This window comes from Natrix helvetica (assembly GCF_964273705.1).
Source record: "Natrix helvetica genome assembly, chromosome: 4".
NCBI classification, from domain to species: domain Eukaryota; kingdom Metazoa; phylum Chordata; class Lepidosauria; order Squamata; family Natricidae; genus Natrix; species Natrix helvetica.
The window spans coordinates 40002628-40020589 of NC_138550.1; the positions used below are offsets into that span (position 1 = coordinate 40002628).

At 36.4% G+C, this 17962-nt stretch overlaps 1 protein-coding gene across 1 annotated transcript in view; it reads left to right on the forward strand.

Annotated features, from left to right (window-relative positions):
* Positions 1–17962, forward strand: part of CRYBG3 (crystallin beta-gamma domain containing 3) — a 49464-nt gene that overhangs the window by 22774 nt on the left and 8728 nt on the right. The window contains exons 12-16 of the mRNA XM_081951459.1: positions 1462–1588; positions 2270–2302; positions 5037–5146; positions 8903–9029; positions 14698–14837. Of these exons, the coding sequence (XP_081807585.1) occupies positions 1462–1588; positions 2270–2302; positions 5037–5146; positions 8903–9029; positions 14698–14837 (537 nt within the window). The remainder of the gene's footprint in view (positions 1–1461; positions 1589–2269; positions 2303–5036; positions 5147–8902; positions 9030–14697; positions 14838–17962) is intronic.

The window sequence follows — 17962 nt, forward strand, 5'->3', positions numbered from 1 at the left end:
AAAAGTAAAGTTTATTTTGTTACTTTACTATCCATTATTCAGTGTGGTTGCTTTATCTATCGCACACTGCGTATACTTTACAGGGTTGCTCTGTTATAACCTCGACCTGGGGTTCATTGCTAGTGCTTAATCGCACCAGTACCTAACAGAGAACACCATTAATCCTGACCAAATCTCCAACTCCATTTGCAGAAATGCAGCCCCAAATGTTCAAGGAACCTCCACCATGCTTCACTGTTGCCTGCAGACACTCATTATTGTACCACTCTCCAGCCCTTCCATAAACACACTGCCTTCTGCTACAGCCAAATATTTCAAATTTTGACTCCATCAGTCCAGAGCACCTGCTGCCATTTTTCTGCACCCAAGTTCCTATGTTTTTGTGCATACTTTAGTCGCTTGGCCAATGTGTGACATTGATGATCATTGGCACCTTTTTGGTATAATTGGTTGATCATACACCTTGCTATAATCCTACAAAATCCCTGACTTTGTGCAAGTGTACCTATGAGAATTGATGCTGGTTTGAAGACAAAAGGTAGTAACACCAAATATTGATTTGATTTAGATTTTTATTTTGTTTGCTCACTTTGCATGGTGAAAATTGTCAAAAATAAACAATCATTATTTATATGTCTGAAAGCATTCTTTGTTTACAGCATTTTTTCACACCTACCTACAACTTTTGCACAGTACTCTATATTTTAATATGCTAATGTAGAGATTCTAATATTAAAGATGAATTTGAGTTCATGGTTTAGTCTTCAACTTTTAAAGCACAGAGTATTTTCTCTCTCTTTTTATCAGAGTAACAGCTTAGATTGAGTAAAACTTTTAGCTACAATATAAAGTATTACACACTTCATAAATGACATTGAAATGTTTGTCAAACAATTAACTCATTATTCTGAAATGTAAGTTTTGGAAACTAAGAATTCAGTATTGTGGTTTGATATGAGTTCTTTGTTCTGTTTTAACTTTTTATGCTTATAACTTCATTGAATCGGGAAATACTTTATATGTCATAGAAACACCATGTATGGTATGTGTTATATTTCAATAATTGCTTTTCAAATGTAGCTTGACTCTTGGTAACTATACGGACATGTTATACAGTATAGTTTTTTTGGCAACACTACACTAAGCAATGGATTTGTTATTGCCGTTTCTGGGTTGTATTTTCAAACTTTCCAGCCTAAAAGCCTGGGATTCACATTACATTATGCCTAGAGAGCCAGAATTGGGATGGATCAACCATCCCTTTTTCAAGATGAAATAAGGGTGCAGCAAGAAACTTTTAGAGGCAACCTGGTCAAAGTTTTAATAAGAAGATGCATATAATACCTTTAAAAAAACATGAAAGTTCAAAAGATGCAAAATTCAAGGTTCTTTTACAGTGTTTTACGCATTATTAACATATATTTGATTTGTCTTAAAATGTCTGTTGTATGTTATATCTAGGTGGGTTGCTTATCAACAGAAGTATTTCTGTGGTGAACAATACATATTGGAGAAAGGAAAATATAAGTGTTTTTTGGACTGGGGTGGCACTAGTGAAACTATTATGTCAATTCGCCCCATTAAATTGGTAAGCTAACGCAATGTTTGAAAAAAGATATGTAATAAACGAAGTTATTTTTAGTAATATTTATAAATAAATAAAATAAATATTTTATAACAATCAATACTTGAAGAGTTAAGACAGTCCTTTACAAACTCTTCGTATCATGCATGAAATTATGGTTTCCTATTCTTTGAAATATATTTACATTCCTATAAATTTGTTAGGATTTTTATGATTGCTATCTAGCACCATCAAAATAAAGAGATACTAAAGAATTAATTAGCTACTATGAAAACATTTCAGAGAAGAAGAAACAATTTTGTGACAAATTTCATACAAAAAAGTGTTATTTGAAATAGAACACAACATATAACTAAGGATATATGTATATGAACCTATATTTTATTAAAAGAACACCATTTGAATAGGAAATTGAAATACAGTCAGTTAAGTCAACTTATAAAAGGCATATTCAATTTGTCATTTATCCTAGCTACCATAACTATTTCAAAGAGTTTTCAGGTCATTTTTTGAATCTATGAATCAACTTCAGTTATTCCTCAGTACTTAGAGAACGTTCACAAAGCTTAGCTCACCAGGAAAACCTTCAAACTAGATCTTTTTGAATTATTTTCTCTATGTGTTTCATATTTTTCTTTAATGACATATTTTTGTATATATGATACATATATTTTCTTTTTACAGGAACCATTGGGAGATCATCAACCCATACACTGGGTAAGTTCTTGAAATAAGGTATTGTTCATTGTGATCAACCAGTGAATATAAGCCGCAGCAGAATAAGAGTGTGTTGAAGGTAAGGAAGGGAATAGAGACTAGTCAAGTAAGGCATTGCTTATGTGCTCATAGCTGAGGCTGAAAGACTTACCAGTACTTAGACTGTTGGTACAAGAGCAGGAAAGAGTAGCTTCTATTAATTTAGTTTACTTCCTTGGTTAAATGTTGTATTTTGAATGTTATTTTCAAAAAATTTGGTTTAACTGCTGAGAAGAGTGAGTAAATTCCATTGCAGCCATTCTGTAAGTCACAATGTAACAGTAAGAAGCTCAGGATGATGAAGAATAGTGCTGGTGGGAAGAAACATGCAAGGCATCAGAAAGAGAAACAAGAACCTATTAGGAGCAAAAGCTTTGGTAGCATTTGTCAGCTATCACAAACATGCTTTTTTCTTCAAAAGGCAACCGGACTCTTTTTTTCCTTGAGGAAGAAGAAGAAAATGTTTTGCTTTTCATCCCAAAAGCTTCATCAATTCTCATGGTGGGGAGATAGAGGGATAGGTACTCACAGTTGAGACTAGATGGTGGAAGGATGGAAGAATAGGTTCCAATATGATGGTAGGGGTGGATGGAAGGATTGTGTTTTTTGCAGTCATCTGGTTGTTAACAGTTCTGAGAGCTGTTGAGGCCACTTGGAGGTTTTCTGTGCCCTCGGGGTCCAACCAATAGTCCTCTCTATCCAAAATGTAGACCTTGTGTAGCCAAAATGTGGACTCTATCAAAAATGAAGACCATTGGTTTGAAAGAGGGGTAAAAGAGTCCATCTATGTTAACCCCCTCAACAGGGAGAGAGGAACAAGACACCATCTATCTCCAGTTTAGAACACAGCATTTGCAGCAGTTCCAAGAAAATTCCACAACCAATTGTACCCTGATTCAGGCACAAATAAACCCTCAAGTGGCCTTAACAGCCGTCAGAGATTGCTAACAACCAGATGACTGAAAAGAAATACAATCCTTCCTTCCTTCCCCACCATCCTTTCAGAACCTATCGTTCCATCCCCCCTCCATCAAAACTGATGAAGCTTCTTGGATGAGAAATGACATGTTTTCTTCTTCTTCCTCAAGGAAAAAAAAGAGAAATTTTTTGAAGAAAAATATGATTTAGATGTCTGAGAATCTCCACAGACATATGTCAGCTATTTTGGAGCTCTGCAATGCAAGGTTTTTTTTTCCACAACCTCACATAAAAATAAAGCTGGCAAAATGAGGATATAAGTGCCCAGAAGAATGGGTGCTTTGGTTGCTGCCATACTTGACTGGGAAGGCCTTGAAAGCTCTAGTAGTGTTCCATCCTAGACGTATGCTAACCATAAATTAATATGGACTGCAATACAACAACCATTGAACGTCCATGCTTGAGCCTATTGACAACTGCCCTACTGAAGCTAAACTATGATTTAAAGCCATTTGAAAATTGTAGGATCTGAGTTTCATTATATAACTATACCTGAAATCTAGAGTTTTGGCATATCTAACATATTTGTCATAGTTTTGTGGTACAGCATGCTATATTCTGGTGTTATATTTTTCCCTAACCACAAGTTATTAATATTGGAAAGTGGTATGCAAAAAATTCAGTGTTGAAATGTGTCAAGTTTCAAATACCCTGTTTCAAGTTCAAAACAGTTTGAACAAATACTGTAGGTTTGTTGCAATTTTAACCATACAGAAGGGTTTCCAACTCAAAACGAGTCTGCTTCAAACTCAGAATGTTTTCAGTATGATTAGAATAGATTGGGCATTTCTCGTGAGATTTGAACAATCCATTTCACATGCAAAATATTTCAAATATTAAACATTTTGTTCATTATAATTTTGGAGATTTCCTGTCTAAAATAAATTTTTAAAATGTTATGTTTTAGTAATAATTTTCTCTTTTTAGTTATAGTGCTTCTTCCTCACAGTGTAGGAAGACATTTAAAATATGCAAGGCTATTACACAGTTTCATAGTCCAGAGATGCATTCTAAGAATTTTTGGAAATAAACCATCCTTGAATTTCTTAGTTCCTTTTATATATTAATTGCCTGTTCTGGATGGGAATTTAAAACAAATTCATTACCTTGTAAATTTGTGAGAGGGTGAGATAGTTGAAAATTATTTGTTTGTTTGATGTTCTTGCCACTATGGATGAAAGATCATCTGTCAAATACCCAGAAGTGCTGCATTACCAACATGACTTGAGCGTGACTTAGAACTTGACTTGAGCGTGTCTACTATTTTTTAATCATAGCAATTACTGTTTCATCAGAAGGACAAAAGTAGCATTGTAGCATTCTACTACAAGCCACATCTCAGTTGCCTGTGTGTGCAAACTTTACACCAGATCATTTTGCATCCCCACTCCTCCCCACCATCCATGCCCTTCTACATTTAGTGAATTATTTCATATTTTCTAAGAGTAAGTCTGGCACATTACATAATTAAATAGTGACATGCAGGCTATTATGTCAACATGTATGTGCTTGTAACAACCCTTTTGGCATAATCATTTATGAACAATTTATTATTTATTAACCATATTTCTATCCTGTCAGAATCCAGAAACGCAGCATTTTACATAAAATATAATGTTTTATACTTCAGTTGATGGAGCAGTGCCTGACAAAAGCTCTTCCATTACATAGTTTGTTTTCTAGCTGATTCTTATTCCAGTGTTTTGCTTCTTTACAGATCAAAGCTTTTGATAATCAACACTTCCAGGGATCATGCATTGATTTTACAACAGAAGCTGATGATTTTACATCATTCATGCCACTCTCATTTAAAGTTTTACGGGGATGGTGAGCTGATTTATGCATACTTTTTAAAGCATTTTGGAAAACTATTTCAATCTATTTCTGAAATTTAATTCTTATACATTTTAAAACTGTTTTGAAGTATTTCTCTCCTAAAATAGAAAGAATCGATAAATGTCTTATACAGTTGTTCTTGCATGCAGTCAAATTTGTACCATAGTTAAGCGGATTGTGTAGTGATCTTATATATGACTACAAACCCTGATCCATATACATCATGAGGCCTGATGTAGCACATTATGCGGTCAGATAAATTGTTAGGCGTAACCAAATTCAATATTGTCACCATTAGTGCCTTCCACCCAAACACTGGATTATATGGTTGATTATGTGCTTAAAATGTGTCAGTATATTCTTCACTATTATAACTGAATACATTCATCTTGCTGCTTTTCATTCTTTCATCTTTCCCAATATTATGGACTTATCAAGGAAGATGGGCTTTTACATCTAAAATTAAGCCTGGTCACTTGTGCCTTTTGTTTTCTTGGCTATCCATATAATAGTCTCAGGAATTTTCTTCAACACAAAAGTTCAGAAAAGTCAGTACACTTTCTGATTTGTTTCTTCAAAGTCCAACTTTCACTTCCATAGATGTTAGAGAGAAATCATTACTGAGAAAATTCTCAGTAGGGACACATCATAGCATTTGAATATCTTTTCTAAGGTTTTCATTGCTACCCTACCAAGTGCTAGTTTGTAAAATATTTATTGATTTCTGGTTCCTTTATTGTTGATAGCTGGTCTTTAAAAGCAGAAGCTATTTTGATGTTTTTGATATTTTCATTGTCATTTCTAAGATTGTTAGTTGCCATTAGCTCCCTTATCTTTATATTTAATCATTTTTTCATTGCTACTTTATATACTAAATCTTGCAGATGATTTGCATTTTCAGCATGATGTCATCAACAAAGCTGATGTTTCTTCCTCCAATTTGAAACACACTCATCTTCTTCCACTCCAGCTGCCCTCAGTACAGATTCAGCACATAGGTTGAATAAGTAAGAGAACAGTGTATCGCCTTGCCGATATGAGATCAGTCTTTCATCATGCTCCCTCCAGATTGTGGCTTTCTGTCTTGTTAGAGGTTACATATGACGAGAGTGAGTGGGCATGTTGAGGGCGGAGGTGGTATTCAGGTTCTGATCAGTTCTAGAGAACCGGTAGTGGAAATTTTTAGTAGTTCGGAGAACAGGTAAATACCACCTCTGACTGGCCCCGTCCCCATCTATTCCCAGCTGGATTTTGCAGCATCCTTCCCCTGGAGTGGGATAGAAATGGAGATTTTAGTATACTTCCCCTGCCATGCCCACCAAGCCACGCGGTAGTAAAAAAAATTGAATCCCACCAATGGTTGAGGCCGTCTAACGAGGAGCCCATAATGCAGCACCATATCATCAACCATTTTATATTTTATATTCAGGAGGGTTTTATGGTAAAATAAAACATTTGTATATTATTGTCTTCTGCATGTAATAAGAAATCATGTAATAATAATAATAATAAATTTGAATTTATTAGCCGCTCCCTTTCCAGACAGGACTCGGGGCGGCGTACACTAGGACATATATAAACATACATATATACAAAGACATACATGCACGGAGGAGGTAATAGATTACAACATTTAGACAATTAAAACCATTAACATACCCCGTTTAATAAAAACCCAATATACAATAAAAATTTAAAATTTAAAAAAAGACAGTCAGGAGGAATATGAAAAAAAATTACAGTTGAGCCAGGCCAGATAATTGAAAGAGGTGGGTCTTCAACTGTACACGGAAGGAGCGGAGATCGGAAATAATCCTGATGTCACGGGGGAGGTCATTCCACAGGGCTGGGCCCATCACAGAGAAGGCTCTGCTCCTGGGTGTCACCCCCCGACACTGTTTGGTGGACGGCACCCGGAGAAGTCCCTCTCTGTGTGAGCGGATTGGTCGTAGGGATGTGTGGGGCAGGATGCGATCCTGCATGTAACTAGGTCCTGTGCCATGAAGCGCTTTAAAGATCATAATCAAAACCTTGAAACGCACTTGGTAGACCACAGGAAGCCAGTGCAGCTCGCGCAGGAGAGGTGTTACAGGGGAGTATCTAGTCCTCCCCATAATCACCCGCGCGGCCGCGTTCTGGACCAACTGTAGTCTCCGAGTGCATCTCAAGGGAAGCCCCATGTAGAGAGCATTGCAGTAGTCCAGGCGAGACGTCACTAGCGCATGGGTCTTTTCCATTGTCCCTAAAGTGATTCTCTGTGTGTAGCATCTTCCTGTTTGCTACTGCCCACTATGGGTGGCTGATTGCCTTAACTAGGCAGCTGGGATAACTACCTTAAAGTTGCTGGGAATATATACTCCTGGCACATACAAGTGCATTTCATACACTCCAGGGACAATTCTTCCCCCCTCTCCAACAGAAACCAGCCATCATGAGACAGCATAGTAGGCCTTTTTATTTTTTTGGTTTTTTTGTTTCTTTTATTCTTTATAACCCAACATACTTTTTAATATATATTGTGTAAAAAGTTATACAAGGATTTATTAAATGGCCATCAGCACCATAATTTCCTGAAAACTGAGTAGAACAGGGCCATATTTGGTACCTGTGAGGAGAAGCTGGCAAATAAAAAGTGAAGGTAAAAAAGAGGCCGGATAAGATTGAATATTGCAGAGATAAAGATTTATAACAAATTCCTCAAACATCCCTATGGAAAAGCATGATTTTTCTGCCTTGTTTAAAATGCAACTTTTCTTGCTTCTAAAGAGTTACCAATTATAGTGAGAGTGGCACAAGCATGTATATGCACATTTAGACATTTCAGGATAACTCATTATTCCTTCTGAAGTTATCTGTGTTCAATCAACTGTAACCATCTGCCTAAAGGACTGAAATCAATGCTCTTTTGTTGTCAGAAAGAAATCTATGGAAACTTCAGAAATTGTGGCTAGCTAAGAGCTTCCCCAGTCTAGTACAACAGTTGCTGTTACAGTTGCTAGAGCTGCTGCAACTGCTATATTTTTCACTTTCCAGATGCTGTGTAGAAGAAAATGAACACATTTGAACACAGAGAAGATCCTGCTAGATTAATTGATCAGTTGAATTAATTGTAAAATTGCTTGGTGTGTGTTGCATGCTGGGCTTCAGAAAATTGAAATCTGAAATTTCAAGATCGTTATTGAATGATTTTAATGTAATTAATAATAGCAAACCCTTTAAAACTATTAGTACTCTGCTAATTGAATCTGAATAACAGCAATTATAGGGACTCTAGTTCACTGCTTTTTGCTAATTTAAAGTTCAGATCTAAGGGCAGCCTGCCAATTTTTGTGTTTCAAAGAACCTATTTGAGATTCTGCAGATAACAATGCAACCCTTAGCAACCCAGTTGGTGTCACTGAAATACAGAGCATTGGATTTCAAGTTCCTGGTCAGTGCTATGGTAGAGATATGATGAGGATGATTAAAATAATACTTTTACAAATGCCGCACAGAGCTTTTCTCTGTTCCATCTCCTGAATATAGTAATATCAAAAATAGGGAAGTCTAGAAACAAAGCCATTTGAGAAGTGCATCAGGGGCATTTGGAGATGAATGCTAGCCATTACCGTATATTTTTGTTTCTACACATCAACCCGTCAACATTTAGTTGTAATTTGTAATAATAAATCTGTATTTCTATGCTGTTCTATTTTATTTAGTAGAAACCAATGCAACTTCATGTGGATTTTTTTTCTTATCTTTCAGTTGGTTGCTTTATTATCAGGGAGAAACTGCTGTTGAACAATGCGTGCTAGAAGAAGACCTCTATCCTGACCTTGCTTCCTGTGGGTGTTCAACAACTAAAGTCAAGTCCCTCAAGCCTGTTCACCATGTAAGAACCACCTAGCAGTATTTAGAAAAGCCTTCTACAGTCCAAAATGCACTGCCCTCTAAAGAATATAACCAAGCAGTTGTGGTTCTGATTTGTATGTTTTTATTTTACAAGAGTTGAGGCATACATCTCTAAGCGATATTAGTAAGAAGCCAAATTTATCCATATAAAGAAACTTTTTTATTAAATGAAAAGCAACCCAGCAAAGGATTTACACAACTTGACAGAGATCTTACACTGAAATAATATCCATATAGGGTCACGTGGTTGTGATAAAATTATAAAGAACTATCTGACAGGTTTCTTACATGGATAGTTTACTTACTGTATAAGAAATGATAACCATTGAACCAATAGGGACAGATTCATAAATTAAGCTAAACTAGGCAGTTTAGCTTTATAAATTTGGGATAATTCCCCGTTGTAAAGTGAGGGTAACTAGTAATCAATAATCATTTAAAATGTTATGAAGCATTTAGCTCAATAAAATTTAATTCACTTAAATTATAAAGCCATTGAAGTTGCCTCAGCTTCATGCCCATTCAAGAAGAAAGGAATATTGTGGATATTAGCCCTTCAAGGTAGATCAGACTAGGAATCTAATGTCATGTAGGTCAGTACTACTTTTATTGTAAAGCTTTAATAATAGGATCTTGCAAATCTGAATGTGTTTTTCACCTGCCTGTCTCTGTTTTTGTGAGAACTATGGAATTGTCTGAGATATTTACTCATGTTACTTTCTTACCCCACTTCAGTCATTACCACTTCAAAAATCTAGATTGCAGCAGAGGCTGAGAAAAGTTTCTTGTGGTAGTCTGATATTTGCATACCAGATCTGCAAAAATCTGTTACACATGTAGGAAGTAACAGCCCAGATAAATAATTATAGAAGATAAAAACAAGTTTTTTTCATCATGTAATATCTTTTTTTATGATGAAGAAGAATCTGAGTATTTTTTAAAAAACATTTCAAGCTTTTGATTTTCTGATAGATTGGTTGAAAAACTCTAGCATTTATTTGTAATAATAGGAACAACTAAGTGTTGTAGTACAAACAGCTGCATGGCTTTACAAAATTAATGCTATTAATGTTCAACAGTCAGTGGTAACACCCATTACAAAATAGATAAGACATTATAAACATAGTCATGGTAATGGTCAATATATAATAACTGAGTAAAACAATGTCAATGTGGAGACTCTAGAAAGAGTGCAGAGAAGAGCAACAAAGATGATTAGGGGACTGGAGACTAAAACATATGAAGAACCGTTGCAGGAACTGAGTATGTCTAGTTTAATGAAAAGAAGGACTAGGGGAGACATGATATCAGTCTTCCAATATCTCAGGGGTTGCCAGAAAGAAGAGGGAGTCAAACTATTTTCCAAGGCACCTGAGGGTAGAACAAGAAGCAATGGATGGAAACTAATCAAGAGAGAAGCAATTTAGGACTGAGGAGAAATTTCCTGACAGTTAGAACAATTAATCAGTGGAACATCTTGCCTTCAGAAGTTGTGAATGCCCCAACACTGGAAGTCTTTAAGAAGATGTTGGATAGCAATTTGTCTGGAACAGTATAGGGTTTCCTGCCTAGGCAGGGGGTTGGACTAGAAGACCTCCAAGGTCCCTTCCAACTCTGCTATTGTATTGTATTGTATACTTTCAGAATAAGGGATAGCTGAAATGTTGCTGAACAGGACATACATGCTAACTTCTCTGCTGGGTTAGCAGATAATTGCATTTGTGCTTAATTGCTTGCCTAGAGATTGGGGAGTAGCAATTATCATACCAATTTATAAAAAAGGTAATAGAAATGACCCAGGCAATTATAGACCCATTAGTCTGCTAAACGTTATTAGCAAACTGTATGCCAAACACCTAAATTATAAACTTCAAGATTGGCTAATCTCAGGAGGTATAATCAAAGACGAACAAGCTGGTTTTAGAGAAGGAAGATCTACGGTGGATCACATTTTGGTACTTCACCATTTAGTACGAAAATACATAGACAAAAAGAAATCCTCTCTTTTTGTGGCCTTCCTTGATTTTAAGCAGGCCTTTGATTCAATATTCAGGATCACCCTCTGGGAGAAATTAAAATGCACCACTATCGATAAACGCCTCCTCTTCCTCATACAAAAGTTGTATGCCAATTCCACTTTGAAAGTGAGGTGCAATCCCCAATCCCCATCCTCAGTAGGGGTATGGGGTATGGCAGGGTTGCATCCTGTCCCTCTCCATCTTTAACTTCTATATTAATCCCCTGATTGATCTCTTACAGAACCCTGATTTCCATCCTCCTAACCTAGCACAACGCAAAGTGCCAATTCTCTTATATGCTGATGATGCCGCTATCATTTCACAAACCCCTGTAGGACTGAAGAGAGCAATTAGGGCAACTCTCAGCTATTGCAGGCAAAACAAGCTGGTCCTTAACTTTGATAAATCAAAAATTTTAGGTTTTGCTAAAAGACCAAGCCAATACTCCTGGAAAATAGAAGGACATAGTTTGGAACAGGTTAGAACATTTAGATACCTTGGGGTGGTTTTCCACTCGCAAGGGACATGGAAGGCACACCTGGATCAAACATTGCAAGTAGCCAATAGGTCCTCAAATGCAATTAAACATTTCTTTTATACAGGTGGAGGTCAGTTAGTACCTGCTGCCTTAAAAAATTTTGAAGCCAAAACATTGGCACAAATTCTATATGGGGCACAAACAAGAATCCTTGCAAAGAAAGACTTGCTAGAAACCATACAAACCAAATTCCTGCGAGCCATCTTAGCTGCACCCAATGGAACTCCAAATGCCCAGTTAAGAATTGAGACAGGCATGCCTCAAATTCAGGTAAGAGCCTGGAAGATGATGATCATTCATTGGCTTAAAATGCATTTCTTTCCAGAGGGACTGTCCCCACTAGTGTTGACTGACAATTTCCCCTCCCCCTGGAGGCAATTTCCCCTCCCCCTGGAAACAGGCAATTGATCACAAACTGGGCTCTTATGGACTCTCACCGTTATTATTAATGTCCCTAGGCTTTGATCAAGCAAAGCAAGCAGTAATTAATAGAATGAAGGACATGGAGTTCCAAGAAGAATTAAATAGATCTCTCCACAGTAGGGATGGAATCAAACAGGGTATGTGGGAATCGGCAAGATATCTAAATGACCTGATCTTCCCAAAACAAAGAATAGCTTTCTTCAGAGCCAGATTTAACATTCTTCCTTCAGCACTCCTCCAGGGCAGGTATAAGAGAACACCAATAGCAGAACAGGTTTGTATATGTGGTAAAGGAGAAGTGGAAGATAATTCACATTTTCTATTACACTGAGAGCTATACAGAGCTTGTAGGTCTGCACATATTCTCCTCTTATTAGAGAGATTGCCAGGGAGGGCAGACAATTTTTATCTAGGCTTTCTCCTCCAGGACACTAACCCGGTTACCACGTATGCAGTGGCAAAGTTCTGTGCTGCTGCAATGTCCATAAGAAAATAATTGGCTACAGAAGTATAGTTGTCATCTTGTACCAATTATCTGGACATATCTCTAACAATCTTTGGACCATTGTATTTACTCCTATACTTAACAGTGTTGCACCCAGGTAAACCTGGGAGTAACCTGAACAATCTGAGAACATGTATACTATTTTCCACTTTTAATGTCAATACTTTTTAATTATATTTTAATGTCAGTACTTTTTAACATGTTGTGGAAACTGATGTGTATTGCTGGTCTTTGACCATAATAAAGATTTACTTACTTACTTACTTACTAGCTTTAAGAAAAAGTATGAAAATAGTTTCCTCAGTTTTCACCATTGTACTACATTAATATTGTCAATTGCATTTTAAAATATTTTGAAATAGTTTTTTTTAACGTCCACAAATTATTAAGTTAATTCATCTTATCTCATCACTGTGTACACATTGGGCATCTACTTCAGAGAGTATAAATAAAAGAGGATAATGCTGATCATTTTGAAAAATTAGGTTTTTTATAGGTTGCCCTCATTTAGTGACTGCAATTGAAATCCATCACTTGGCCCTTAAGCAGAGCAGTTGCTGAATGAAACCATGATTGCGCTTATGATCTTACTCCAGCTTTCCTTTGCTTTACAGAAGGTCATAAATCTGAGGACTGGTTGCAAAGTTATTTTTTATCATAGCTACCAACAGTTGTTGTACACGACAGTTATCAAACAAGAACTACCTGCATGAGCACAGTGGTTTGTTTTTTTCTAAAAGAAAGCTTTTTCCCCCCTGGGCCTTCTATTTATTTCACCATTTCAATTGGCTTAAATTCATAATACTTCCAAAACAGCTAGTCCACCAGAATGGGGCTCTTCTTGGTTGTTATTGTTTTGCTCAGGTGGGAGGGAGGTAATATAAGATGTTAAAGGCAATAGTGCAAAACATTTCTATTACTTTTGTGCACAATTACACCATGTCTGGGTCTATGTAAATATTAAATATTAACCTTATTTGTTAAGGAGTTCACAAATTGGTTCTTTTGTCTGTCTTTATCAAAAAAAATTAAAAGGTAAACAAAATATAATATTTCAGTCAACCGTAGACTTAATTGCTTAATAATAGAGTTCACTTGTAAATAACAAAATTTATTCAATCAAGGTTATTTAATATGGATGACTATCAGTTGACCTATTACAAGGAATTCTCATTACTTAATTATTTCTGTGATTACAGCCAACTTTTATTTGGTTTGGCTTATCTACTACTGGTATGAAGTTTTAGCTTCATATATACTTGGATGCCAGTTCCCACAACTCTCTGCTATCATAGTGAATTTTAAGAGTTGAATTTCAAAATTTGAGTATCATATACTTCCTACCTTTAAACCTATTGGATCAGAAATAATTTTGCTTGGGAGATTGTTTTTTTTTAATTCAATTTTCCTGTATTAAACAATGTAACTAATTAGGACTTGCATGTATTAAATGACTTCAGAGGATTAGAGTTACTTGAATGAATTAGCAATAGCAATAAGACTTATATACAGCTTTACAGTGCTTTACAGCCCTCTCTAAGCAGTTTACAGTCAGCAATTTGGGTTCTCATTTTACCCACCTTGGAAAGCTGAGTCAACCTTCAGCCTGGTGAGATTTGAACTGCCAAATTGCAGGCAGCTGGCAATCAGCAGAAGTAGCCTGCATTCTAATCACTACGCCATCTCGGCTCCTTTATTGGCATATAAATTGATAGAAGTAATCATATAGAGGAAAATTAAAATTAATATATCCATATTGTACATGCTTGCCTAAAATACAAATCACATCACATCTTGGTCCCATTTTTGTATTATTTTAAAAATGTTATACTATGAAAGTCCGTTTTGTAAGAGTTCAAGATCAGCAACTATAATCACTGTTTATCTTTTTATCTTTATCACTTACAGTAAATTGCCTAGACCTAGTTGATTAGGGAACTCAACAAATAACATTAAACATTTGGGTAGATTAATACTGAATTCGTTTTGCCATGACTGATACTAATTTTGGTTTATTGATTAAAATTTTCAGAATAGAATGAAGCCAAAATTATTTTCTAAATAAGCATCTGCAAACCAAGGAAAAGCTTCCTCACATATGGGGAGCCAAAGAAAATCTAAATATAACTAACCAACACAGTATTAATCTTTTTTTTTCTTCCAGGTTTTTGCTGAGCCGTTGATCAGCCTTTTTGCACTAGAGAATTGTGAAGGCAAAGAGCTGCACTTGCAAGAAGCTACCAGTTCAATTCTGAATAAAGATTTTCACTTTCTTACTCAGTCAATATGGGTAAAAAGTGGCATGTAAGTATGACAACGATAAGATAAATTAATGTACTGAGAATTTGATTTCTTTACTCACTGTGGAGAAATTACATACACATATCACATAGAAGAACATACCTGTACTTACTTCTTATTTAAAACATTTATATATTCTATCTTATATCGAATTCTAGATAGCTCTCAACCTACAATTAAAATAGCATTAATAATAAAACAACATAATATATACATACATCAAAACCATATACATTAAAAACCTGTAGTTAAGCTTCCACATGCAGTCCATCATTGAATCCTCTCATCCACCTTACTCTGTCCCAGCACTTAACAGGAAAAACAAGATCTTAAATACTCTTTGGAAGGATAGGATAGAGGCCTTCTGAACCTCAAGGGGAGGAGCTGCCATGAAAAGGGCAATTTCCTAGATCCCATAAAATGGCAATGTTTAAGGGAAGGGACTAGAAGCATGCCCACCCTATTTGATATGGTAGGAATGATAGATAGCTAGAGATGATCCTGCAAATAACTTGGACCTAGAGCCATATAGTATATAGAGTCAAAGGTAATAACCAGCATCTATTGAGCCAAGCATTCTATATCATTTCCTTCCTACTTGGTCTTCTTCTTCTTCTCCTTCTTCTCTTCCTCCTCCTTCTCTGAGTGTAAGTTCTGCTTTTTTCACATCAATCAAGAAACTGAAACATGAAAGACTGTGATCTTCGTAAGTCTTCCACAAACTAACAGGGTGGATCCCTGTACATTCAGAGGATACCACTGTATGGGAGCATTTACCGAGAAGGATCAATTCTAGGTCCCATTCACTTCACCTTATTGGATGAGGGCCCTTAACATCCTTTCAGAAAGAATGCAACAGACAGAAACTTAGTAGCAGACATGGAAGGTATATATGGGCTAAAATAGGATTTTATAAGCTAACAAGTCATTTTGTCCTAGATCTAGAAATCTATTAGTAACCAACATAATGGCTCTTATAAAATTATCCATGCCAGTTAGGAGCTGGGCTGCTGCAGTTTGGACCAACTGCAATTTTCATGTCTTTTTAAAAGACCAGCACATTTGTGTTTTGGGCTCAAGGTCACATAGAACCTGCAGGAAAACCAGAAGATGATGCCTTTTAAGATATGAGGCGATTATTTAGACTCCAAGAATCTTCCTATTCATCTTTACCTCTTGCAAAGAACATTTTTCTCTTTAAAGCCAGTATTTGTTGAGTTTAGCAAATCTTTTCTTTAGGAAGAGGTCCATCTTTTATTTTTTTAAAAAAAACTTATTAGTCTTTTAAATATTAGGGTTACAAATACAAAGACAGAATTTAAAATATTACTTTATAGTTATGCAAAATTCCTAATTCAGTAATGCTCTTTTGAGGCAGTTTGACAATGCCAGGAAGTAAGTTTTCCAAGCTAGAAACAGTTGATGTCTCATGGACAGACAAAACAGCCTATTAAGGGGAAATCCTAGGAATCTGTCCCTTGAACAATTTTTCAATGGGATGGGACAGAACATTTCAGGCAATTGTTACATTGCCACATCAGTGAATTTGTATATCCCTATTACTTGGTTACCGTTATCAGCTTTGTAAATAGATAGAGATAGCTGAGGGACGCAGTGGCTCAGTGGCTAAGATGCTGAGCATGTCGATCAGAAAGGTCGGCAGTTTGGTGGTTCGAATCCTTAGTGCTGCGTAACGGAGTGAGCCCCCATTACTTGTCCCAATTTCTTCCAACCTAGCAGTTCAAAAGCATGTAAAAATGCAAGTAGAAAAATAGGGACCACCTTTGGTGGGAATGTAACAGTGTTTCATGCGCCTTTGCCGTTTAGTCATGCCAGCCACATGATCATGGAGACGTCTTCTGACAACACTAGCTCTTCAGCTTTGAAACTGATATGAGCACTCTTCCCTAGAATCGAGAACAATTAGCACATATGTGCAAGGGGAACCTTTACCTTTAGAGAAAGCTGGGCTAGTTGGAAATGTGTGAGTCCCTACTTAAGAGAATGAACCGAATTCTTTAGTGTCCTTTGGATTTTCACATAAAATTCTTCCTGAAAATCATGATGTTTCTTTCTAAATTAATTTATATGTCAATTATACATTAATAATCAATGTTTAGATTGGCTCCACATAGGCTTTTCATTGTAGCAGTATTTCAGGTCAACTAAGATGTTCTTATTCCTTTACAATCAGTACGTAAGTAGGTCCTTAGCCTTCCAGCCAGTGAGACTTCTCCTGTCCCTAAACCACATTATTTTCTACATGTCAATATTTTCTTCTGTTCCTTTGTTCTTAATTTTCATCTTATCTGTTTTCTTTTTCCAAATACAGATTTTACATTTACAGTATATGTATCTTTTCGAAACAATTGTCAACATGCTACTTCAATATTTTACTAATATATGGGTTGTTTTAACATATGGTAATTATCAGTGGTGAGTTCTGGATCCCGTTCCAACTGGTACGGTTGGAACGGGCCCAGCGTTGCCCACATGGATGCGCGCAGCGCACGCACACACAGCACGTGCATGTGTTGTAACTGCAAACAACGCCTCTGGAAGCCTCTGCGATGCTCCAACTGCTCAGCGGAGCGTCGCGCAGGCGCTGTACATGCCATGCGCGTGCACGTAAGCGCCGAAAGCTTTAAAACACAGTAAGGAGCTCGGGCGGGTGGGCCCTACAGAGCACCGTACCGGAATGGTATCCAGTGCTCCGGGCAGGCTCCAGTATGCCTGTACCGGGGCATACCGTCTGCAACCCACCACTGGTAAATATATATGTAATATACCTATGCAGACCATTTTGAATTCAAAAAATCATTCCATAGTCACAATTTAAACTGAAGTGCATTTTTGTACTTATCTTTCCATATTTACACAAAACATATGACCTATCAATGCACCAGATTTTCATATTTGATACAAGTTCTGTTTCTTTTCTGTTGATATAAACAACAAGAATAATGTTTCAAAACTACTATGTAAATGTAGATAGGAAAGTTTCACAATAATATCTTAAGAAATATTAAACATGACAAATGTGGAATTGTTTTGTTTTATTAGCATCTTCCAAGCAAGGTAGAATTAGCAAAACTGTGTAGTTAAATTACAGCTTTAAATAAATCTTG